The sequence below is a fragment of the Pseudopipra pipra genome, chromosome 7 (assembly GCF_036250125.1).
Source record: "Pseudopipra pipra isolate bDixPip1 chromosome 7, bDixPip1.hap1, whole genome shotgun sequence".
NCBI lineage: Eukaryota > Metazoa > Chordata > Aves > Passeriformes > Pipridae > Pseudopipra > Pseudopipra pipra.
In genome coordinates this window covers 22,221,419-22,248,358 of record NC_087555.1, presented here as the reverse complement: position 1 = coordinate 22,248,358, position 26,940 = coordinate 22,221,419, and the positions used below count along the sequence as shown (strand labels likewise).

General features: G+C 37.7%; 1 protein-coding gene across 2 annotated transcripts in view; it reads right to left on the bottom strand.

Annotated features, from left to right (window-relative positions):
* Window positions 1–25,117, bottom strand: part of IFIH1 (interferon induced with helicase C domain 1) — a 28,219-nt gene extending 3,102 nt beyond the window's left edge. The window contains exons 1-15 of one of the 2 annotated variants that reach the window (XM_064661051.1): window positions 24,443–25,117; window positions 22,518–22,674; window positions 20,658–20,834; window positions 16,784–16,864; window positions 13,218–13,438; window positions 12,253–12,463; window positions 10,338–10,555; window positions 8,817–8,933; window positions 8,219–8,342; window positions 7,888–8,124; window positions 5,769–6,025; window positions 4,190–4,339; window positions 3,319–3,480; window positions 2,830–3,020; window positions 96–189 (exon numbers count right to left, since the gene is read on the bottom strand). In XM_064661051.1, coding sequence (XP_064517121.1) covers window positions 96–189; window positions 2,830–3,020; window positions 3,319–3,480; window positions 4,190–4,339; window positions 5,769–6,025; window positions 7,888–8,124; window positions 8,219–8,342; window positions 8,817–8,933; window positions 10,338–10,555; window positions 12,253–12,463; window positions 13,218–13,438; window positions 16,784–16,864; window positions 20,658–20,834; window positions 22,518–22,674; window positions 24,443–24,892 — 2,847 coding nt within the window. In that variant the 5' untranslated portion in view covers window positions 24,893–25,117. The remainder of the gene's footprint in view (window positions 1–95; window positions 190–2,829; window positions 3,021–3,318; window positions 3,481–4,189; window positions 4,340–5,768; window positions 6,026–7,887; window positions 8,125–8,218; window positions 8,343–8,816; window positions 8,934–10,337; window positions 10,556–12,252; window positions 12,464–13,217; window positions 13,439–16,783; window positions 16,865–20,657; window positions 20,835–22,517; window positions 22,675–24,442) is intronic. The other variant, XM_064661050.1, reaches the window with a different exon arrangement.
* Window positions 25,118–26,940: the final 1,823 nt, after the last annotated feature.

Here is a 26,940-nt window from a genome sequence, read left to right as displayed (position 1 = left end):
ATAAGAAAATTACATTTCAGATAAAATAGACAAGATCATTAGACATAAATAAATACAACAACAAAATAAGAGTAAGAAAATAAGATGTTCCTCACTTGTCCACAATCTTTACATATGATTTCCCCATTTGTCTGGTAATCGGCATTCTTGTCTTGCAGTGTCTTATTTTCTCTTGTATGATAAAGGCTTCTGAAAAACAGTCAGACAGCACCCATCAGAATACACTGGTCATTCAATGCTACAAACACACAGTGACTACAATTGCTGAAGACAGATATGAAACCTAAAAAGTCATAAACTCTCTAACTGTTGTGTACATTGAGGAGTTGGAGAAAATGCAAGGTCATACTTCATGCTCCTACGTAATGATGAAATATATGTATACTCCCTGTCTCTTTTCACTGTATTTCAGGAGCTGCATCCTTCCTCACAAGTCTAAAGTAGGAGCAGAAGGCTCTCTGTTATAATAGGAGACAGATCTAGTTAATTTTTTTCAGGTGCTGTGGAACTGTCAAAGAAATAATACCTGAAAGTTAGAGGTTTTCTTTTTATTCCCTGTAGTTCTACATTAGCCCTTAACAGAATGATTTGGGTCTAACTCTCCAGAGCTGCAGGGTATGTGCACATTCTTGCATCATTTTATTTAGTGAGTACTTGATCTTGATGGTTACTATTAGCCTATGCAGAGGAGCTATAAGAATAATTACCTTGTATTTGAATTGTCAGTTAACATTATGCTGACAAGGCAATTTCACAGAAAAACACTTTAATATTTAGGGCTCCTGCTCAATTTTAATTTTTCCAATATGTAGGTACTAATTTCTCATACCTCTTCAAAAAGTCTTTACAAAATATACCAATGATATGTCTCAAAGAAACGAGAACTTTGGTGGGCAGTGTCTTGGTAGGATGGAATGGTAGGATGGTCTCTGTTATGTGATAGTAAAGCACATCTGACTTGGCTTGTATGATACCAGTTACAAATTTACTATAGTAAGTAAATGCAAATTAAGTTGAATTAAACTATTTTCTTGAGCTCTTAATTTGCATTATAAGTTGGAAAAGAAGGTAATCTGCTGCCATCAGGTCACTGAAAAGTTTAACAGAGTTTAACATAAATGGCTTCATGAGAGGAAAGTCCTGCTTATCAAACCTGATTTCCTTTTATGACAAGGTAACCCACCTGGTTGATCAAAGGAAGCCAGCACATGCAATCTTTTCAGATTTCAGTAAACCTTTCAATCCTCTCTCTCATGGGATCCGTCTGGACAAAATGTCCAGCACGCAGCTGGATAAACACAATATGGTGGGGAGTGAGCAATTGGCTCACAGGTTGAGCATAGAGGGTAATAGTGAATGGGGTACCATCAGACTGGAGACCTGTCACTAATGGAGTTCTGCAGGGCTCCATCTCGGGCCCTGTGCTCTTCAACATCTTCATAAATGACTTGGACGTAGGACTGGAAGGGATACTAAGGAAGTTTGCAGATGACACAAAACTGGGAGGAGCTGTTGACTCCCTTAAAGGCAGGGAGGCCCTGCAGAGAGACCTGGGCAAATTAGAGGACTGGGCAGTCACCAACCATATGACGTTCAACATGGGAAAGTGCTGGATTCTGCACCTGGGATGGGGCAATCCTGGATGTATGGACAGACTGGGGAATGAGATGCTGGAAAAGCAGTGCTGGGAAAGTGACCTGGGGATCCTGGTCGATAGCAAGTTGAATATGAGTCAGCAGTGCCCTGGCAGCCAGGAGGGCCAACCGTGTCCTGAGGGCATCAGGCAAAGCATCGAGGGAAGGGATTGTCCCGCTCTGCTCTGCACTGGTGCGGCTTCACCTTGAATATTGTGTGCAGTTTTGGGCACCACAATATCAGAAAGATATTAAGTCATTAGAGAGTGTTCAAATGAGGGCAATGAAGATAATGAAGGGCCTTGAGGGGAAGATGTATGAGGAGAGACTGAGGTCACTTGGTCTGTTCAGCCTGGAGAGAAGGAGACTGAAGGGAGACCTCATGGCAGTTACAACTTCCTTGTGAGGGTAAGGGGGGGAGCAGGCACTGATCTCTTCTCTGTGGTGACCAGTGACAGGACCCAAGGGAGTAGCCTGATGGTGTGTCATGGGAGGTTTAGGTTGGATATCAGAAAAAGGTTCTTCACCCAGACGGTGGTTGGGTGCTGGAACAGGCTCCCCAGGGAAGTGCTCACAGCACCAAGCCTGACAGAGTTCAAGAAACATTTGGATGATACTCTCAGGCACATGGTGTGACTCCTAGGGATGGTCCTGTGCAGGGTCAGGAGTTGGACTCCTTGTGGGTCCCTTCCAACTCGGCATATTCTGTGATTCTGTTTACCAAATTAGATAGCATCAGAAGCATCACTGGGAGAACTAAAAGGGGTGTGCCACCAGTGTGAACATCCTCTAAATACACAATTGTCAATGCCCAGCATGTGGCAGTATGTTATTTAAGTACCTGGCCATAGGCAAACTCTTATCCCAGGTCTTAGAATTGTCAGACCACTTACACTGTGGAATACATACCATACTACATAGTAAGTGACCTATTACCAGGTCTATTACAGATTCTATTACCACAGAACCTGTATCTTTTTTTCAGTTTCAAACTCTATTCACCTTGAATCAGGGGTAAGAACAAACATTTCATTCAAACTCCTTAACTGTAAATTCTATAGAGCCTAGGACCTGACAATATTGGAATAATCTTTTTTTTCCTCCCAGGGCCTAAAGGGTTACAGGCTCTTTTAGAGCCTTGCTGAAAAGAAAATCTGTTTCTGCCTGAAAGATAAAGTAGTTCATAAACACTTACTGGAAATCTTTTTTCACACTGACATGATGCATGTTCTCAATAACTTGTATGTCTTCTCCAGAACATATCGTTTTGTGGCAATTTTTGCATAAGAATGTTATTAGTGAAGGATTTTTCTTGTATGTCTTGCGCTGATCTTTCTTTGCCTTCATTTGTTTTTCCACTATACTTTGCAACTGGAAATTCTGAATCTAGAAACAGATCAGTAAGACCACTGTAACATTCTGGTGGAATGACAGCAATAGTTTTCCAGTTATTTTACTGAGTTCACTGACAACATGACTTCCAGTCAATTTTCCCCCCTTACCAGTAGAAAACCAGACCTTTCTAAAGGACTAGAAAACACAGATTATACAACAAATACTTACAGAAGAATTCAAAGCCATATGTAGTAACTAATATTATTTTAAGTTTTCCTTCTCTAAGTAGATTTCAAATAGAAAGTATTTCATACAATATAAATTAGTGGGAAAGTGCAGTAGTAAATACCTTATTTAAATACTCTTCCTGTGGCATCTTCTGGACACGCTGAATGGCCTTATACATCATTTTCTCACGGAAAATATTAACATCTTCACGTTCAACAGCTCCTGAGCCACTCGGAGCCACAAGAGCATAGGTGCTCTCATCAGCTCGAGCTCGACCACGAGCCTACAATTTGCAAGCAATACAACAATAAACAGCACAATGTTCCCTATGACATCACACAACATTTTTTCCTAGTTTCATGATGGAGGACATGTATTATTCCTTATGCAGTGTCTCCAAAGAGCATTTTTTTTTCTATTTAACTCAGACAGATAAAGAATCAGTGAATAACATGTAGTGTTTCTGCATTATTGTCAATGATACCTGTGAAAACTGCTCAGAGATTTGTGATTAGCACATTTTGCAATGCTTAAACTGTATTTTGTCACCAAAATATAAACATGCATTTAAATATTAAATATATAAATATTTGTGCTCACAAGTTAAATGAGACCATAGTCAAACTGATATTCTGATATGTAATTATCTCTCTTTAGCTGTTGGTAGTTCGGTGTACATACACTGGTGGTACAAATTCTCTGATATCAACTGGTCTGATGGTCATATTCTCATACCTTTTCTACTAAAAGAGCTTACTGTTTATGTAGAACTTTGAATGGATGCTACACCATTAAAACATGGAGGCAGATTTTATATTGCCTACAGACTGAGGGTGGCAACTGGAAATGAACCTTGTTGCAAGAGCGTTTTCTCTTTTAGCCCTCAAGTATTTCAAAATTATTTCCAAACACCAGGTATATTATTCACCATTTGCACATTCCAAACAGAAAAACAGTATTAAAAATAAGTTGTGTGTGCAGAAAACTCATACCTGCACCATAGCAATTTCATTGGTGACAAGGCCATAGCGAATAACGATGTTACACTCTTTGATGTCCAAGCCTTCCTCAGCTACAGTAGTAGCAATAAGTAAATTTAAATTTCCACATCGGAATTTATCAATAACTTCCCTTTGCTCATTCTGTAAATTAAAAAAGAAATAAAAAAATCAGTATACTAACTTTCAGTAGAAGTTTCTTTTTTCAGTAACAAGTTTCAGTAATTATAGTCCCATCATTTCCAAGTTGAGTGTCAAACGTCATGTGGCTTTAACAACTGCATTTAAGCACCTTGCAAGATCACAAATGAGGAGTTCCTATTGAATATAATATGTGTTTAGCATCTTTTTTTGAGGGAGAAGGGAGCAGAAGCCAATCTTTTTAAGGTAACTGAGCTTGGGAGTTTGTAGCCTATGTCACAGGTACTAGGAGATTTGATAATGTAGTTGTTCTATTGTTTTTAAAGTCTTTAAATACTTATTCAGAAGTCTGGATTTCTGCCACTTCAGTCATGCCCAATCAAAGTATAGGCTTCTAAGTCTAGCTCCAAAGCACTTAAAATTGCCCATAATAAATGGAGATAATAATTTTAGTGATCTGGGGAGCACCAAAAAGCACAACAATGATACACTTAAAAAATAAAGCATCCAAAAAATAGACTTCTGAATCATCTGGGTATTGTCACTAGCTTGAGCAGAGGGACAGAAACTTGCTATTTGCTATATTCAGTTTCAAAATGCAGAAGCTATTGTTTTCTTTGTGCAATGTGGGCTACAAATTAAATTCCAGGTTTCCATGGAAAACAAGCAACTTTTTGAGGGAACAATTCCTAACTTTTTTTGAAACTGAGAGCAGCTGAAGAAAATGGGCTCTGCCCAACAGTAAACCACACCATTTTTGCTTAAAAGCTGAAGTAGCAATTTTTTGGGGAGTAAAGAGCAGAATACAAGAGAGGTTTCACTATACTGATGTACTTTGTTTTGAAAATGTTTAAATTGCAAGTGGTGTATGAAATCAACACAATGGTACAAGATGAACACAATTGAGTGTTCAATTGTGATATTTTCATTATGAATTTTGGCAAGTTATGGTTATGTCTCAGTGTGAACCATGCATATAAGCTGGTATAATTTGATTAAGCAATGGTATTAGAAAAAGACAGGCATATTCAACTTTGTAATTTTATTTTTTAATTCAATAACTAAAATATCATTTTAAATACTGTTGTCCTGATAAGTATAAACTCATTTTATGATTGCATTTTTTCTCTTTTCATTTTGTTTACTTTTCCTTTATATGCCTCACTACAGCTTGTGTCCCTTTTGACTATATACTACTCTGGGCAATGGATGCTGATTACTCCTATTGCCATAGAATCCATAACCAAAAAAACCTTCTTTCTTGTGGAAATAAAATTATTCCAACATTATTATTCACCTATCCAGCAGTTTATGAAGGTAAGTTGCTAGCAAGTATGAAACCAGAACTCTAGGCTCCACTGGTCTAGTACTAAACCAAGCTGTTTTCTGAAATCATGTACAAGATGCAATGTTGAAATGTATGGTTCTGTACCTGAGTCATGGGTTTCATTTCACTGTTATGTCCAGAGCCGATAAGATAATGGGCCTTAATTCCCACTTCTTTAAATTTTGGGTTGTCTTGAATCCACTGGAATAGAGCAAAGGCACTTTGACGAGTCTTTGTGAAAATAATTCCTCTAGGTTCCTCAGTCTTCGTGAACTCCTCCATTAAAGTATTTCGCAACAGTATTAGATTCTCATTTTCATGTTCTGGCTTTCCAGCCAACTTTTTCAGCCACTTCTTTTTTGCTTTAAAAATAATGGATGTAAATTAAGAAAAAGTAACCATGTAAAATTACAGCTCTAGAAAAAACCCTGCAAATAACAAAACAAAGAGCAGCTTTCTATATAATACTCTCAGCATGGCTAATTCACATTCAGTTTGAAGAACTGTGGCATACCAGTTATTTTTGAAATGAGTTAATATGCATTAAAAACACACTAATCAATCAAATAAATTACCATTATTGTACACTATATCTCATGGTGAGAATAAATCAAAGGAAAAAACCTTTCTATACAAAACAAGTGGTACAGTTAAGTGCACTGTATTAAAGGGCTAAATATCAGCTTATATTTGCAAAATAGTTTTAAAATAATGGAAAAAAGACTTACAAGAAGAAACAGATTAATATGCACAGCCTCAGAGCTGATAATGTTTTTATAAATTTAGACATAAATTGTCCTTGGGACATTAATTAAAGAAGGAATCTTCATTAGAAACATGTAATATAGTACATATCGGGATGAGCACATTTTATGCTCTTAGACGTTTCAATATACTCAATATGAATGAATGACTCTCTTCAACTGGCTCTACTGACCATGAGCAGGGAAGATTCCTCACATGTTCTCATTTTAAAAAAACTTCTAATATTTAAAAGTCTAGGTCATTGTCAGATGATTATGCAAATTCAGCAAGAATACTTTAAGGTGGGGGCCTTGTGTGTTAATACTCTCACTGAAGTCATCACCCTGTGCAGATTATTGCAGTGCACCTAGTCCAATGCAATTGTACTCAACGGCCATAAACTACACCACCACCTAGAGAGTGGCTTTCTGACTAGTCTTATTCATATTTTAGAATGTAATCAAACATATAGAAAGCCATACAAAAAGTAGGTAGATATAACAAACTCCCACAATTTTCCCCTTAGTTAAACCTACACTAATGTCTCCATGGGGTTTATCCCCAAAAAATGCATTTTGCTCTTAAAAGATGAAAAATTTTAGTTTTTCTTCTATTACTCCTGGCACTTTTAGTAGTAAAATCATAACAAACTGGAATATAATTTCTTTGAAATTTGTTTATCTGTGGAAATGAAAACAATCTAGAAAACTCATTTTCATTTTTAATTAACTTTTTGTTCTTAGAAATAGCTCAGTACTGAAATTCTAAATAAGGGGGCATAAAGTATGAAGAGTTATTAAAAAAACACACTGACATTATATAACCTATTTTTATAAGTTTTTTCAACATTTCCTGAATTTCTCAATGATCACAGTCTAAATTTGAAAAAACAAAAAAGATTCATAAGTCAAGGACTGAATGAATCCCAGTTCCAAGGTGAATGATCTGAGAAAAAAGGCAACTAACTTTGGTCTTTGAGGCTTTATCCTTTGTTTAATTCTCTCACTAAGTGCTCTTTACCTGAAACTAACTCAAGGTCATCACTCCTATTTCTTAGTATAAAAAAAAAATTTAGTAGAAAGTGTTGGTTAAGAACCCATAATTTCATTACTTTTGTATTCCATTTGCTCAACCTTTTGCCCCTCAAGAGTGTCTACTGGAATACACATTTTATGTGTCTGTCAGAGTTTCCTCAGGGACACTTCCTTGGAGGAAAGCAGAGAACAGTTTTTACTTACTGGCAGCAAAAAGAAAGAGCCCTTAGGCCAGAGCTGAGGAACTTCTATTACACATTGTGACGTGACCCCACTTTGGTGTTGTTTAATGTATTCAAAACTGTATGAACTGGGACATCAAGGTACTGTCATAATAAACAGCACAGCAATCTCTAGGATGTAATAACTAACGGGCCCATGCAAACCATGCTAGTGCATAATTATGGGTTTCAAATATTAAATATCACAATGTATTTCAAACTTACCATGAAATAAACCTATTAGAAATTCATCTGTTTCATCCTGTTTTGATACAGCTGGTTCATCATCATCATCATCACTATCACTCCTTACTGTCTTCTTACTTTTCTCCTCCTTATAAAAGTTATTTAGGTGATTGTATGCATCCACCATTCGGATACTGTCATTTATCAGGAGAGCATCATTGTATTTCTTCAAGTGTTCTGCACAGACACGTTCCTTGCGTTTTTGTTCTTTTGCAGCTAGAAGTGAAAAAAATACAAAACCACAAAAACATGTCTGTGTATAGAATGACCCAAAGAAATCCAAAGCTGGGTATATTTGCTATGCAGTTACCTCTTCTCTCTTCTTTGATCACCCACTGTTCATATGTCTGAGTTCCAAACTCGGATTTTGGATGGAGCTGGCAATAGTTTTGTATTTCTGTCATGATCTCAGTAATTTTCTCTCTAAATGGATCCTAGAAATACATTGATTAGCAAAGTAAGTAAGCAACTTCTGGCAACAGAAGTACTTGCCCAGTACCACACTGAGTAATTTTTTAAAAAGTTAAACCTCCAATTAAAAAACAAGTAAGGTTGTTAAATACATTTAGTGTTATGGAAATATATAGTTCACAATATTAAACAAATTATATTGTGAAATCACACTTTTTAAACAGAATATAATGTCACTCCAATACAAACATATCAACTATGGTTCAGAAGGTCTTTTGACCAGACACTTAAAAATTTAACTGACATAAGTAAAAAATTAGCTCTATTTAACTTTACTGATACTTTTCCATACAGAGGAAAGTAACAATATTCAAATTAGGACTATGGATCATCAAAAGTCTATAGAAAAAGAGCATTGGGGAAAAGGTTTTGATACCATACAACATCCTTTTAAACAGAAATACAACTTTAATACTGATTTGTTTGAAAAAACTTACCCTTTTTTTGTCATTTGCAACCACAGTCTTCTTGGACGGCTCCTTCACCTGATTCTTTAACTGGTCCTCATGCTCTTCAACAGTCATAATTCTACATGCATCAAGATTGGCACAGATCTGGGAGAAAACTAAATGTTATTTCTTTAAATATTGAATGAGTTATTCCGCATGAAAACTGAATTAATGCAACAGGGTTTCTCATTTAGATATTTATATAACTTTATTATCTTCCTAAAAAAAATGGATAGAGGCCCTATCAGCATAAGAAAGGCCAAGTCTTTGAAAAGGATTTGAGATAAGCTGCACAAGTTAATTTTTAGGCATGAAAAATGATCGTTGCATGCAGGAAAACATTTGTAGATCAGAGTGGAAAATAGGTATTTTGAAAAGGAAAATATAGCATCAGTACTTTGGAAGAGTAGATTTTGGAGCACAAAATAAATAAAAACAATGGTGAAATAAAAAAAAAAATAAATTTCAGGATTAATTGTAAAAGTAAGACCTGTTATGAGAGTAGAAAATAATTTGAAATTATGATTCTTGGAATAGGAAGGCAGAGAACATTTCTGTGCTAACTGCACAACTGAAATGGACTTTTCTGCTTTTGATCTCTTCCAAGGAGAAAATACATACGTGTCTGTCATTGAGTCTCAAGTAATAAGGGGAAACCTTACAATTTTTATGAGCAGAGAAAACAAGAAAGGAAGTCTGGCAGATAACCTTTGTAATGTCTTCAGCTGTAGTTATCTATTTCAGCTTGCATATTTGGATTACATTTCCTTAGATACACCTATTCAATATCACATTCTGTTCTTGTGCAAGTTACTAGTCAGGAGATTTCATTGGAGTCTTTTGTATCACTGGGCTTTTGTATTACTAATGTAAATCCAATTAATTTCAAGTAAAATATAGTTTCTTTAAGTATAGAATTTAACAAATTATCTCTGTTCCGGTGTTCATGCAACTCCACAATACTCCCCTTTCAGTGAGTAATTCTAACTGAAAAAAACAAAACACATTTGTATGCTACCTGTATCTCACAAGTGTTTTCTGCTTTGTATAAGTATTCAACATTGTTTTTCATTTTTTTGGGTCCACACAAAAGCTCAGCTTAGTCACTCTAGAAGTGCAGGTATAAAATACATCATCTGTCTAGTGTTTAGGAATACACAGTAAATTATAATCTATCAATGGAAAAATAAATGTTTTAGTAATTATAAAACCGTACTACATTTTGGATTTCTTGCCCCTGATCTTAACTTCAGAATGTTTTTCAAGTGAGGCAATCTTTTTACTTCCCTTTTCAATAACCCTACTTTCCTGTAACGTAAACTTTATTTGTATGTGGATTTCCATTAATTTGTAGTGGGTGAATTTTCTGAATGCCTATGAGCTGAACTTCCACGTACACATGAAAAAAAAAAATTAGATTGTATATTTGGAGCCTGATGCCGACTTTAAAAGTTCTGCTTGAACAAGACAATGGCCCTTTGATGATTTGCAAGTGTGAGCGCTATTTACTTTCAGAATATGGTCTTCAGCTTTTGAGTAGGATTTTGCGCCTCCTACACCAGGTGAGGCTGTAAGTCCCAGAATCTGAGGCTGTGGGATCAGTGGTTTGTTTTCTTTTGCCAGCTTCCTGTTCTTCATCTTTTCTTTTAAGTAACGTCGCATTATATTGTTGTAGACACCTTCCTTCTGCGTGTGATGACACTCATCAATAATGATAAGGGAAAAATCTGGAAAAAAAAAAGACTCCTACAATTAACAATTTTATTTCAAATGTAGAATTTGTGTGACTAAATCTTATAACAGGTAAGGATGGTGTTGACTAATTAATTATTAGGGAATTGTAGTGCTGGAGGAAAGCGTGGATGGAAGCTGTACATATATCCACACAGTGATTTTAGATTTGGCAAAAAGGGTAAACATTTGGTAAAATACAATTAAGAGACCCCCTCCATTTCACTAAGGCTGGAATTCCACATAACATGTAATGGAGACCTCTGTGGAAACAGATGAAAAAAGAAAGCACAGAAGTTTGGAATAAAAAACTTACAACTAATTAGGATGATTTATATAGGCTGCAAGTTAACCAAGTCACAGCCATAGAATGGAGCTGGCTGTGTTCATGCTTTCTTGGCTTTGGTCCAGCTAAACTTCCTAGCACAGGTGTAATAGCACAGAGGAAAAAATGAGGTGCAGGGCCACCTCAGCTCTGGAAAAAATGTAGCTCCTTATGAAGGAAACTTGGCAAGGTGTGCAACCCATTCAAAACCCACTTTGTTAGACAAGCTGGCTGGGACTCAGCCCAATTCTAAACTGGTCAGCAGTTCCAGTAGAAATGTTCAGATGCCTCTATACAAGATTACAAAATTATTTAGATTTAGGAAAGTTTATTAACTTAGGTGCAGTGGAAAGGAAATAAGAATAAGAAAATCTCTGGTACTCTGCCTAGGTTAATAACAAGGCATTCTGAAGGAGGAGAGGCAATTCTGATGTCCCCAAGTGGCTCCGCAAGAGTTACTTTGGATCAAGCAATACTGCAGTCAGCACTAGGCACTGACAGACACAGACTGACCCTCAGGTTTCTCTGCTTTCTCTGTAACATCCAGACTAATACTTCTTTTATCTCAGGTCCATTATTTTGAATATCATAGCTCTCCCCTCAGCTACATCCTGCCCCATCTGAAAAGGATTTGATTGCATGCAAATAGAGGGAGAAGTTAACTTCTCACAGAGGAAGGTCACTGCAGCCCAGATCCTGGAGCTGAAGTCATCAGCTGTTCCATTATTTCTACGTCACTGTTACATAATACCACTTCTTTTCTGATCTCCCATAGACACCTGCCACTTTAGTATTCTGGGAAAACAATCTTGCCTCTTTATATTTTGTTTTCAAAATTTTTCCTTCATCTGTTGTAGGAAACTATTACATCTGCCAAGCTCAGAGAGACACACATTATAAGTAATATCACTGCATGTTAGCAAAATTTTAAGAGTTTAAAGAATACTACTTTTATAACAGATTGGCTTTTATCTTGTGTTCCATTGTATTTCTCAAACTACAAACTACATTTGAGTTTTTATCATGGTTTTTCTCATCCTGTTTATGGCTTCTATGTGATAGGACTCAATGCTCTACCAAGCTTGGAAAGTGGAACCAGTACAACTGTAAATGCATGAACTTGTGCTTGAGTGAGATAAAATAGGAAGCGTAACAAATATTTAGTACAAATGAACTATAAGAGTCTAATTTTGGCTTGAAAAATTTGCATGCTCATTAATTAAGATCTGGTTTTGACTCCCGCTTGCATTTATAAAATGAGTAAATTGGAAAAAACCTACTGAATGTGACACATTTTTACTCTGCAATTTTCCAGACTTGAGACATACTTTTATTCCTTCTGTAAAAATTTCAGAATTAAAAACTTGCCTGATAAGTGGACACCTTCTTCATCTTCTTTGTCTGCATTTATCAGTGAATTCTCAAGGATTTGTGCTGTACTGATGATGACATCATTTCTTCTGACAACTTCAGGAAATGAGATTTTCAGTTGACAATCACCACTTAAACCAATAACCTGATACCAACGCTTCAGGAATGGATGAAACTCTGATTCTAAATGCTGTTGTACCAGTGGTACCTGAAAAAAGTTTCCAAAGAATTTAAACCAGACCATACACAGGATTAAAAATACATGCCTGTTTGCCAGAAATGTTGTTAGCCGAACAAAACAAAACCAAGCAGCAAAAATCCCCAAACCTATTTCTCCCCTCCAGTTTCTCCTGTGAAACTTTTTTTGTCCCAAGAAACTTGGCTTATCTGTGCCTTAGAAAGAATGAGCAAGCCATGCATGCTCTGGTTCTTTAACTGAGCTTATAACATGCTATAAAATTTATTCTTATAAGAGGATATGGATATTGTTTATTATTTCAATAAAGTTATTAAATGTATTTCTACATTTTAATATTACAGTAGAAGATTAATTTATATGCGCTAAATTTAACTGTAAAAATTACAGCCGCTATCAGAAAATCTGAAAAAATATTCCTTAACTACTGTGAGATTCATTAGATGGCCTTCATTACCAAACTGAAACACAAAATGTGAAGAATAATTTTATTTTTTAAAATTCATTCTAATTTGAAATTTTACTTTTTAAAATAATGTGGTTATTAGGGCACATCTAAATTTGCACTTGCAGTGGGGTACACTGAAATAATTTGAGCTTGCACCAGGATGATGATGCAAAGGAGATGACAGTCTAGAGCTGTGTGCCTTTAACATAGCTACATCTAGAGAAGCTGCGAACTGTGTTTATATTCATTTTACAATGTCTATATTAACAATGCATGATGTTTAAAAATTATTAGTCTTAAAAAAGTGGACTAAGATACCTTATTAACAAGTACTATGACTTTTCCAGGCTCTGATGCTCTTTTCTTCTTATCCAAGTGATCTTTGGTAATGTAAACAGCCACTCTGGTTTTACCAGTGCCTGTAGGGAGACATATTATAATATTCTCCCCATTTAGTGCTGGCTTTGCAACTTCCATCTGGTAATCTCTCAGGGTCAGATCTGGCTCAGGTGAAGCTCTCCTCTCCTCTTCATCTTCATCTAAGGGTAGAAAGAAATATAAGTATCAAACAGGAGGCATAAAACATATATCAGAATATTGAAAAAAATTTCAAAGAGAAAAATACTGACTTACTATCAAAAGTGTCTTCTGAATAAATAGAAACAGGGCATATTAGGACAGACAATGTTACTCTGTGGACATGTGCAACTCAGGATCAGAACTGCTTATATCCAGTCACCAATCGGAATAGGTGGAATAAGCCACAGTATGTCTTCACCTGTCTATGTTGACATGACTGCTATTATGTATGAATTCAAAGATACGGTTCAGTAGCACTGGGACCAACAAAAGTTGTGTTCAGAGCTGCAGTATTTATTATAATGTAGTCAAATTTATGTGACGTTCTCCTTCATCAATACTGAAATTTATTTGGTCACAAGGGAGCTACTTTTTTAAATACTTCCAAGAGTGAAGCCACAGAGAGAAAAAGAGATAGGGACCACTTAAAAATGATGAAGGGACTTATAAAATATAAAGATCAAATAGATAAGAAAATTCAACTGCCCATACAAGATAGAGCTAACTGCAGAACGTATCACACCTATTCATGGTAGATTATGTTGCTTCTTAGCCTGACTCATACATAATGCAATTGAGCTGTTCATTAAAAAGCCTTATACATTTGTCACCTAAGGCCAAAGCCTTCCATCTCTCATTTAAAATGCAATGGCAGAGTTTAGATCTATGGCTCACAGATGAAACAAACAGTGTTCAAAACTTAAAAGTAGAAAAATGTTGTTGAATTATTTCAAGCAGTAAGAAAAGCATATAAAGTCTCTTGAGTTTACATATACTTAGGGAGTCAGAAATTATATATACCTTAATATCAGAAGGATTTATTTCAATGGAGTTTTTGTGGTTTTTTTTCCTCTACAAATATGTTTAGATCACCCTCCATCTATTAGCTGCCCTCAGTGAAGAAAAGATACAAATTCATCCGACTAGACCAAAAATGAGAGAAAAAAAACATATAGTTTTGTTCCCTGATATCATTTAGTGAAGAATCATGAGGATTTTATTATCACTGAGACATTACACACAAAGTAAGTATATTTTTCTAGTATTCCTGATTCCATTAAATAAAATTAAACTAACAAAAAGTAATGAAGCTTGATAAAATACTGCTGATGGAAACATCTGAATGCCATTCTTAAGTGTTTTTTGCTTGTTTTGCCTTTTAGTGTGAGTGCAGGGCTACCTGGAACGCAGGGAAATTTGCACGAAAGAGTACTTGCTGTCAATTATCTGACTTCTACTACTCTCTTTTGAGGAAGAACGTTGTTTGCTTTCTGGTTGGCTAAATTCAATAGTTCAATCATATTGAAACTAGCACTTTATCACCCATCTGTTTGGTTAAATTTCAGTTCCTTAACATCCTCAATTAACGGTGTAGGCCTAAAAAATATTTAACTTAGCTCTTTCCTAACTTCCTCAGCCCCTGTTTAGACAAAGGCTCACACAGGAATCTTTTCACAGATTAAAAAATGTAATAATTAAAGGATTTTCATAATGCACAGTTTAACTTTAGGGAAGTTGTCTGCCCTTGTACAAGGCTCATATGGATTGCTAATTCCATTTTTTCTTAAATGTGAAATGATCCTTGCACAGAAAACTGCAACTGAATCCACATGATTCTTTGCATTAAAATCCAAAACATATCAATGTATAAAGACACCATCCAAACATCTTTGTTAATACAGCAGCCTCACTGCAAAATTTCAAATTATAAAATCCATAAATATCACAAAGTTCATCTGCATCTCTTTAGCAGATGCTTAGTTGTTCTCACTGAGTTTACTAGGCATGATTAAAAAGCGTAAATGTTTTTAAAAACTTTTTAAGTAGTTGTTTTTAAAGCCCACATGTAAACAGAACATATAGAAAGTAAACATTGGAAAAAAAAATCTGCATTCTTCACCAAAGTGTAGTGATTTTTTTTTTTTTTTATGCTGGTTACTAGACATAGTAAATGTCCAATTTACTTAATGGGAGATATTTCAGGAATCTTAAAGTATCAGGCCACACATATATATGTGCTGCCACACACCAGCAGCCTGGATTGACCTGACCAACTGATACAGTGTGACCACCCCCAGAACAGAGAAGTTTCCGTGCCCAGACATTTCATATGACACAATGAGGAAAAAAATACAAAGTGACTTATAAGTCTCCTCAGTTCATGAAGAAGTGTAAAGTGTATTCTCAGGAGTGAGCAATACACAGACTAAAATCTTAGCTAGAGCTGAGCTACCCTAAATTTTCTGCATACTTATAGATTACGTGGATTTTAATATTTAAAAAGCTTGAAACTAAAAGTATTTATAGTAAGCGCTTTGCAGGCATATCATATATAACATTTACATGATGTTTATAGGTTTATTAGGCAGAGCTGGCCTGAAAGGTACCCAAATTGTTTCTAGCCCTTTTACAAGACACAGTCCCAATACAAATTTTTAGAAAGGATAGATTCCAAAGAGTAGCTTTTGAATTCTGTGTAGGCAAACAGGCTGATCACCATGGTGGGCAGCTGCAAATTTGTTCTGCCTGAGGTCTAAGATTTGGAAAAAAAAAAAAAAAAAAAGAAGAAAAAAATATTGGCATGTCATTTACAACAGCAGTGTTTAATTAGGCTCAAACTATACATAGCAAGATAATACCTGTTTGCTAAGTATTATGTAAACACGGCCCAATATCTAGTTTAAAACTGTATTTAAAAGTTGCAGATGTGTTTAAATGTGGGATTTGCAAAGGTCTTCAGATAGTAATCCCCATTGATTAGGTTGATTTTACAATTAGGGCTACTAAAATACTTAGGTAGAACGTAGACCTTCATTACTGTTCTGCAGGTACCCTGGAAATGCTTCTGCTCACAATTAGATACTTCTAAACCATGCTCTATTCCCTCTCACTTACCCTGTGCAGGGGCCAGGCACAATCTACCTCCTTTCTGAGAGCAAAAGACACGTCTATGTGGCAGCATTGTGAATAGCTGTACAGGTGACTGCACTGGATGACTTCTGTAAGTCTCTTCAGCCTATGTGATTTTATCATTCTGTCTCACTGACTATTTCATATGATGACAATGTCTAGAGACCTGCTCAGACAAGCTCAGTAAATCAACTCTTTTGGGGGCTAGGACTTAGGTCCAGACACTTAAAAATGGCATCTGTTTTCTAAAAAAATAGAGTAAGTCTGGCCTCTAAATACAGTGAACTAGTGTTCACAGTGAAAGCCTTCCACTAATTTTTGTTCCAGACCATTCACAGAGTGCTTCCCCTCCAGAGCTTATTTTGTAATTTCTAAATAACAGAAGGGAAACATACCTGAATTGCTGGTCGTGCAGCTCTGGCCCAGGTTTTCACTGAAGTTACGGACACTTCCATCTCCTGTGGAGACATCTGACTCTAAATGAAAACCACAAACAAATGTAGTATAGTATATTTGCTGTACAAATATTAATAGCAAAAGCATATTGTTTGCTTGCTTCCTAAGCTGTTAAAATAGGCTAGACGGTTATCAGGCAGGGATGGCTGAGACATAATTTTCTTTGCCTTTGTAAAGATAAAAATATGAACAATATAATTCATTTTCTTATGGAAGAAAATATGGAGTGGAAGATTAAAATCCAAAATATGGCAGAGGTAAGGCAATGTGGGTCATGATTCATCGTTCGAAAGCAGGAGTCCAGACATGACCACCTGCATGATCCCCTCTATCCTCTCTATCCTATTTTATCTTTTCAGAAGAGTGAAAATCCAAAAAAAAGTTGCTTGCAAACTGAAGATTCTCTTTTACTCCCTGTAAGCCATGAGAGCTATACCTGTAGTAGAATAAAAACAAAACCAGAGCTCTGAGTTTTCTTTTTCTTTTCTTCTTTTTTTTTTTTTTTAAGTTTCTTCATGTAACAGGGAAAGAGCAAACCATAGTTCCCAGGTAAATACAAGCAGTGATGAATTATTAAATCTTCCAAACTGTTTGCAAGCAAAAGCAGAGCCGGGATGGGGCCGCCCTGCCTGGGAAGTCCGCGGGGATATTCCCGTGCTGAGCTCTCCCTCTGCTGGGCGATCACTGTGTTACACTGACTTGTTTTTTCGGTCACCAGTGTAATTTAAACAGCCGGGTTTCCCCCAAATCAGTCCTCTCAATACCTAAAGAGACACGCAGTTCTTCTAGAAAAGTCTTCTGCAAACTGCTTCATCCTGAACTTACCTTAAGGTAAGCTTAGGTCAGCTTACCTACAGCACTCTGCAACTGAGCCTACAGTGTGCATACGAAATCAGTCATTGACTGATGTTTTGCTTAATCAGCCAGTGAACTTGTGTTATATCAAGTTCTTTCCAGTGAATACCCTATTATGGTCCAAATCCATATTTTTCCCAATTTATTGTCCCCAACAAATAATTCATAAAGCAAGACAGATTCTGTGAATGAGAGTTTAGAACTGAACAGAAGTTACAGTGTCTTAAAAGGAGCTCCTGAAATATAACTACAAAATCTTAGTAAGTGAGGTGGAAATTAAACCTAGTCTGCATTCAGTAAATTTATGAAGCTACCTTAGCTACCACTAGGAGTCACGTATCCATAGTTTTTCTAATATAACTGTGAAAAGTGATGCAAACACTTGTCCTGCTGTCCTACAGTTGTCATCATTCATTCCATACAGACCTCAGAATCTGATCCCACTATTAATCACCATTATCTATAGGAAGTGGTACGATAGACAAGGGCATTGAAAACTTTAAGCACCTAAATTAAGCCACTCTCCTGGAAATCTGTGCAATCAACAGAAAGGCACAAAAAAGAAGAAAGCCTCACCAGTTGTAAGCCATGTTCAAAGACCTGTGACAAAACTATTAAGTAGCATTAGGGAAAATGAAGATGATACTGCTATCTCCCATTTTTACTTTCTAGGAATCTATATAGGATAGGAATGAGGACAAAATTAAGATTCTATGTATCTATTCCATATGGTCTCCCATCTAAAATCATCTAAGATGTAAAAATATGCATTCATAAGGTGTTTTGTACATAATTATCTGAATAACAATGTGCAGCATGCATTACACTATAATATCTCAACAGAAAACAACAGTGGTGAAGTGAGATGCAAAATAATCTTCTTCCAAATGAAAGGTGATTAAAGTTCTCCTTTTTCAACTGTCTCGACTTGCTTGAATTATTTTAAAATAAAATAAACTAAGAAAACAAACAAACCAACCAGTAGGCATTTCCAAAACAATGAAGATAAAAGAGTCGATACTCTAACAGCTATTTTCACCACTTTTGCTAATCTTCCTTTAGAGTGCTTCTTGCACATTGTAATGTAGAATATTCCACAGAAAGATTTTCAGTCACTTCGCACTGACTAATTAGTAAGTATAAACACAATGGAATGCAATGAAAAACAAGTCTTGAAAAACAGAGCTGCTATTATTTAAATTGTTCTTTGTATACATAACTGTAGCCTTAATCCAAGTGTTTCACTTCTGACCTTGCAAACTTATTTGCTTTTGTGTTGTTTTGTGTGTGTGTAGTTTCTTACCTGTGTTTTTGTATGCACAATTTTTCTCTAGTTATCTCTTAGGCTAAATGATCTACTTCTGATTTGCTTTTATGACCCTGCTGCACTCATACCTTCTGACTCCCTCTGTTTCAGCTATTCAAATAAACAGGTGAGAGGAGGCTTCAGATACAATGCAAATTGGAGTAATTTCAAGTGATTTGAGAAAGCTTCTTTCTGCTTGAAATATGTCCTTTTCAAGACATGAAAGAACGGTGGGAACCTACTGCAAAACTGACAACACTTGACAGCATCAAATTGCAAATCAGGTGGGTTCCCAGGATATTTGGAAGTAGAATCTGGGCTCCAGTTTTCAGCTGCCTGGTTTAAAAATACAGTCTTACCAGGTCACAAGAAAGGATGGAAATGGAAAAAGAGTTGAGTGCAGTTAAGTGAGTGTACAAGCACATAGAGATCGAAGCTTACTGCACTTCAAGATGGCTGATGTGAGCCTGTTCCTCTGCAGCCATGTCCATGCAGCACTGTCTCCTGGCAGTGCCTGTTACACTGCATCTGCTCTGCTGCTTTAGTTCAAGTCAGAAGTGCATGTTTACAGTGAATCTGTCAATTGTCCCCACTTACACCACTTTGGTTCATATCACAGAGCTGGTTTAGATCAGAAGAAATTCATTGTCAGCTGAAACAAAATGTTTCATGTGTTCCAGCCACTTCACTTGCAGGTACACAGTCCACACCAGACTGAAGTCAATCTGAACCAAACTGACAGAATCCCTGTACTAAGTACACTCTTAGGACCATTTCAATGAACAGATCTGCTCAGCTGCACAAACTGCTAATACCCATTATATATTAATTTCAGTACAGTTCATTGCTGAGGAGACTGTAGTTTTCTGTCCAGAATTAGCTTGTGGCAGGCTAGTTAATAACTAATAGATCTAATTATCCGTAACGCTCAACCTGGCAAGAGTCAAGTAGAAGATCAGGCTAATAGCAGTGAAAACCTACCCTTCGTGAGGCCCAGTAAGAGCCTTAGCCTTGCCCAGGAAGGATTCCAAGTAACAATGAGGATAATTCAGTCTAATCCATTTTGTAATTATCCTTAAATATTTGGCACCTCTTCTTTATACTGCCAAATTATGTTCTAATCCAGGAAAACCAAGCTGGTATTTTTGCTGTAGTCAATAACTCAGTATTTGCTATGAAGCATTGTGATACGCTGTTAATATTATGATAAGTGAGAAATAGGCTACTACTGTTGTACACTGAAAGGCTGTAGTTTTTCAGAGCCAATTTTTTAAAAATTTATTCATGTTTGATAAAAAAGAGCAGCCTTAACTGTCTTACTCCTTTGGCTGAGTAAGCTCACTAGAATAATTTCAGATAGGATTTGTCTCAGTTGTAACTATTGTTCAAGTTCCATCTGAACTTGTAACACAAATGAATGGCTCCTTAATCATGCAGCATATGTTTGAACCATTGGTTCCCAGCTATGTTTGGGAATTGTTGCTGCTAATTGCTGTTGCTCTTAATCAACTCCCAAGACATGTTTTTAAAAGTAGATCTGTGTGAACAACAGGCCACAACAATTTCTAAAAATTTGTACTAAGTTCTCTCAGTTACCTGCAGTTACTAAAGTTTAACTGGTACCAGCACAAAATACCATTTAGTCAACAAACCTGAATCTACAGAATTCTCTCCCATGGATGTTTCCAATACACTGTTCTCACTGATGAAACTATCATTCACATTTTCTTGCTGTTTCAAATCCTCCACTGTGGCATATCCTGGTTGGCTTGTAATTTCTGTTTCTTCATTTGTACTGTTCTTCATCTCATTTTGTCTATTCTCTGTTCCTAGAAAACAAATAGAAATTCTAAAGCCCTATAAAACATTTCATTGCTTTTAGTGTGGAGCACAGAAAACATAGAACTAACCTGTATTCATCATGTACATAACGGCATAACATACAGTCTTGGTCTTGACTCAAACACAATAGTTTGGAATTTTGACATTTTTATAAATATTAAGATATTACTCTGTAGTTAGAAATTAAATTTAAAGAAACAAATAGATTTATTTTTATAAAGTTCTCAATTTCTATGTGTAGGCGTCTGCTAATAACAATGTGGTTTATTGTAACAAATCATTGATGATCAACCTGTAGTGCTAAAATGTAGCACCAGTCTTCTCCTTCCACAGTACCCAATGAACCTGTTCTCAGTGTTTCCTGTCCATGACCTTATGTCAGTGGATGCTCCAGCACCACACACCTGACGTATCTACACACATATAGGATTGTGTACATGGAAAATTACTTATCCTCTGGCAAGAGCCACACAATTTATGGCTTTACATATTAGTCTGTACAGTTTCTTTTAGGGCTTGCATTGCCCAAGATTACAGAGAAACTGTGGAATAAATGCATTCATTCAGTATTCCATCAAAAAAAACTGAATTAAACTTAAGTTTTACCCTATATCCTCTTCACTGTACTGAAAATTTAGAAATGCAAAATTTGAAAAGAATTGAAAATAAAAATATGAAAAGAATATTAATAATTTGCATGTTTGTGAAATATTTGCTACTCTGAATGAAACTGAGGACCAGAATTAAAACTAGGACCACAATAGCCACTTAGTTGATGAGCCATTCCCAGGATCTGTATTTCACTCAGAATGATCTTCTGAGGCTCCAACTTGGTTGGTCTTGTCCGGCAGACTGCAACGCTCAACCATCTTTGAACTGCATACTCAAATACAGCAGCTGTGTATCTGTGTCTGGCAGAACACAGGCTGATTCCTGTCCAAAACCTTCATACCCCTCTTACCCCAGCATTATCACATTGATCCATATGCAGCAACTAAAAGCACAGACACACAGTTCTGGTGAGCTCCTCAGGTGAGCAGGCTGAAGCTGATAAATGGGAAATCTATTAAAAAACGTTAGTCTCAAAAATCTTATGAAATATACATGGAGCACAGTAAAAATGAGAGATGGAGTATTTGGGGGCTGCTTCTTTTTTATATTTTAGAATCCAAGGGAGCACTATGATAATTTTACAATATTATAATCATCATACAGGAATAAAAAGTAGTGGCTGCTTTAATAGTTTATTCTATTATTGATATACTTATATATAGTATATACTTATAAGTATAAATACTTATATATTTAAGCACTGTATTGAAGGAGAACTACAGGTAAGGTCAGTTTTGTTTGTTCAAATTAAGCTTCAGAATATTTTTTATGAGTTATTATAAAAACATCACACTGAAAGCCGATAGGATTCAGTTTAATTACAACTGAATACATACTATGGTAATTCTCATACTGCTTAGTAAGAACTTTTAGTGTTTAAAAATCTATTGATTAAGCTGTTAAATAACTTGATTTTTAAATCCCTGGACAAGCAAAAACATTAGTCCCAGGGTCACAGTGAAATCCATACGACGGGAATCTTACACTGTTTCTTAAATAACAGCACAAAAAAAAAAGAGATATTAAAAAAGTCAGTAGTAGTGAAATAAGATTATTACCTCCTGTATTTCCACTTAAATCATCTGCCAGGTCTCCATGTTGGGTTTCACGGAGAGCAAACAAAAAAGGAGAGAACCAATCTTTCTTCTGCATTATTCTGCTTAGAAGCTCCCTTGCACCCTCTCTGTTCCCACGATTGTCAGTAACAGTCTGGATCTGGTAGAAAAAAACCACAAACAATCATCATACAAATTTTGGAAATGGTTCGAGAAAGTTAGTAAGAATCGTCTAGGTACATTTCCCTGTCATCATTAAAACATACTTTAAATATATGAAGAAGACCTGCCCCTAATCAGAAAAGACTTACTGCAGTTTTGTCCAACCTCATGTTTATCCCATATGGTTTCAGGTGGGATATATCAGACTTATGAGATCTGAAATTTAATTGGAGAGACTGGTAGTACTACACAATGGTTACAATAATAAGAACTATATAATAATTATTAGTATTGTGGAATAATAATTGGTGTTCAGACTGGTTTAGGGAATAAGCAACTTTGATTAAGGAGAAGTCATGTCACACATCTTACCAAAACTCAGACTTAATCTGTAACATGATCTTATACATAAGATAGAACATGTCCCTTCTTAAACTCTGGCTTTATCATCTCAATTCCCACTTAAAAATACAATAACTAAGCCTCTAGAAAGTCACTATTGCCCTCAAAGAAGCTATGGAAAAGTGTCCCAAGGCTGTCACAAGCAGAACTTGACAGGCAATCACACTAGAAATGAAATGATAATCCCAAGAGCAAAGCAGCCTGAGATAGGTGTTCAGTCCTCAAAGGTAATTTTCTTGAGGCTCACGAATCCCCCATCCTGATATACAAGGAAATGGGCAGACATTGCCGTGGGAACACCTGACTGAGATTGAACACTAAAAGGAAGTGCATGGGAAGTGGGAGTAGGAAGAGGCATTAGGAAAGACTAGGCTCCATTGGAGTTGAAACTGACAGGATTGTGAAGGGTAACGAATGGCTTAATGGAAATACCAGAGGCAAAAAGGTGGTCTGAGGGATCACAGGGACCCATTACCAGGGAACGGAGCTGGTAACCTCCTAAAAGGCCTCTGCATCCACCTGTGTTACCATGCTTGACTTCTGATTCATTAGGGTGTAGCTGATTCTTGCTGCTACCTGACAGTCACAAGACAAAGTTATGTATGTTCCTGTCATTTAACTGAGACAGAGTACAAAACTACCTCAAAAGTGGATGCGAAGGCTCAGAGAGCAAATGTGATGTAGCACCCTTTGTTTACCAGTTTTCCCCTTATTTCTCTGGCAATTATTAATTTTATGTGTTCTAACATCATTTCAGGATATACATTTTTTTGGGTTTCAAGTAAGTTTCACACTCTAGGTAAGTAATTTTTAGCCAAATGGGATAAACACTGGCAAATGTCTTTATCAAGGGTTAAAACTTCCTGTTCTTGTCAAACTGGTATTTCTGTTCACCTTATTGTCTACTATGACAGTCTTTAGTGAACCTATGGCAAAAAAAGGGGAGACAAAGTCTTGCTTTATTTTAACTCAAGTATTCTTTAGGACTTCACAGGCCATTGCTACTTCCTGGTATGATTCAAGAGCCAGAAGATACTTAATGACACTTAATCTCCTGAGCCTAAGGTCTGGGGCAAAATAACAAGTAACAGTAAAGCCTGGCATATTTCTTCCAGTGACTTGGTTCATGGTATTTTTCTTTCACAGGTTCTTAGCTGGTATCCCACCTGCTGTCCCATTGTCAACGGTCTTCATTGGCTTACCTGGAGCCATTTCTCTTTTCCCCCAGGTTTGGGTACTCCCTGTTCATTTTTGCACTTAATAGGCCATTTCTAGTTGTGGTTTCCTACGTGCCGCACCCACACTGGGGCTGGGCAGTTTCTGTGGCACTGCCCGGCACCCGACCTGGCAGGTAGGCCACTTACCCGCTCCAGGTCCTCCTCCTTGAAGATGCCCATTTCCAGGCACTTCTCGGCCACCTGCACGGCCCGCATCCTGTCCACCAGCGTGCTGTAGAGCAGCTGCACCAGGTGCACGCAGAGGTCGTGGTCGGCCTCTTCGGCCGGCGAGGGCAGCTGGCTGAGGCTGGGGTTGGCGTAGCAGGCGGCCAGGCTACAGCCGCCCTGCTCCAGTGCCTGCAGAAACTCGTGGAACCAGCCGCAGCCGCGGGGCCCCCGCTCCACGGCCCGCAGCAGCTCCTCGGCCCCCGCCACAGCGCCCCCCTGCAGGAGGGCCGCCCGCACCTTCTCCCTCTCCTCCGCGCTCAGCGAGGGGAGCTGGTCCAGCACGGGCTGCACCTGGATGAACTGCTTCAGCCGCGGCCTGAAGCAGGAGATCATGTAGAGGAACCTCTCGTCCCGGTCCCCCTCTTCCATGGCCGCGCTGGCAGTGCCCGGCGCCCCGGGGCCCCTCCGCGGCCGCGGGAGGACGGCGGGGGGCGCGGGGTCTCCCCAGGTGCAGCTGCCGGGGCTCCGCAGGTGGGCTCGGACTTGGCCTTGGGAGCAGCAGGTCCCCTGTCCCCCTCCGCGTCTCCTCCGGCGGGCGCCGGGCCGGCCCCACTTTATTGCAGAGCCAGCGTCGCTTTCGCTTTCGTTTACGAGAGCGCTGTGTGGGGCCGGGACTCGGTACAGAGGGGCGGGGGCACTGCGCCTGCAGGGAAGGGCACCGCTCAGTGCCACTCCTCAGTGTTTAAACCGAAACCTTTAACAGTAACTGTGAGTTTAAAAACCCAATCATAAACATAAATGTCTGTCACTTTCCAGCTCACGAATTTCCCGCGCCGGTCGCAGCGTGCGGGGTTCCCAGGCACGCACCGACAGCAGTGAGGCGCTCGGGCGGTGACTGAGGCTGTTGGAACGTCTCTCCCTGAGATGTGGTTTCACCCATAAGGTAGACGTCACTGAGCTGCAGAAGCAATCTTGGTTTCCATCTTGGGGTTTTCAGGAACCTCAGTGTGATTCTGAGATAAGGCAATGTTTTGGTCCTGGACAGCTCAAGAGACACACCTAAAAATTGGAGAGAGTCCAGAGGACCAACTGAATTGGAGAGACTGGTACATATTGTAAGGAACTGGATTTATAAAGTCTGGAGAAAATGAGGCTCAAGGGAGTTCCAACCACAGATGTCCAGGTGTTAAAAAAATAAACTACTTATTGGTAGAATTGGCTTTTGAAGTTTCAGGGTGTGATAGGTTTCAGTGATCTCAGACCTAGGGGAAGATTAACAAAGCTTGAGGCAAAGGACATAGGACTGATAGCGGACACAAAGAACACAGAATGTACAGCCCTCAAGGACGTTTGATAGAACTCCCAAAGTAAGGAAGAAACTAATAAAGCCAACTTAGCAATTGTGCTGAAATCAGCTCTGACTGGATAGAAGGTAATTCGGACAGGGGAAGATTATGACTACCAATTCAAGAAACCCATTCACTCAAAAGAAGAGAAAGACAGAGCATGTGGATTTATTAGCATAAGAAGTGAGGCAATCATTTAACCAATAGAAGATAGAATACTAATTATTAAGTAACTTGCAGCCAATGAACATTAATGCCTTTGCTTGCTAAAATGTGTAAAAAATGTTGATAGTCATGGTGCTGTCTTTGTGGCTTTGCCACCCAGTACCCCTTCCTGTGCAGAACTGTAAATAAATCATACACCTTGACTTTGTGTGTGGATTGGCCTCTTGCCCACCAGGTGAAGGAACCTGTTTTAGGACAACAGTTTTCCAACTCCTAAAAGTGGAATCCCTCTTCACTGGGGTACACAGGACAAGGAGCAATTGGAACACATTTCTTCAGGGGAAATTATGTCCAGGTGTAAGAAAAAATTATTATCCAGTCTAGAAACAGTTAGACATTGGAATATATTGCCCATAGAAGTAGTGGGAGTTTCCTCAATAGAAATATTCAACACTTGGCTTGACAGGGTCCTTGATTTAATGTCTTCCTTTTAAAAGGAAGCCAGCTATCTCTAGAGGTCCTTTCCCAGCCTAAAATTTTCTGTAATTCAAATTGTGCCCTCAGCTGATTGTCATGTTGAGATGTGCTACAACATTCTGCTCTCAGAGGAGCTTCCTTCAGCTGGAGGCTTCTTTTTCAGAGGAACTTAATTTGTTTTTGTTTTCATTTCATTGTCTTTCTACTTATGTCAGCTTTCACTCTCACTTTTTTATTTCTGCTTTATGCAAGTTTCCTTTGAAAGATTTCTGAAGAAAGTATCATGTCTTTTTTTCCTTTGCTATTTTTTTTTGCCTTCAGCACCTTATTTGGAGGGCACATGAGTCTTCCTTGCTCAATCTCAGAAGCCCATAGGACTTACTTGGGTTCACTGTGTGCAGATGGGTTGTTTGTGTGTTTGTTTTGTTGTGCATATACTTGTGGTAAATCAGGCCGTGTATTTATCCCATAACAACCCTTTACTGTTTC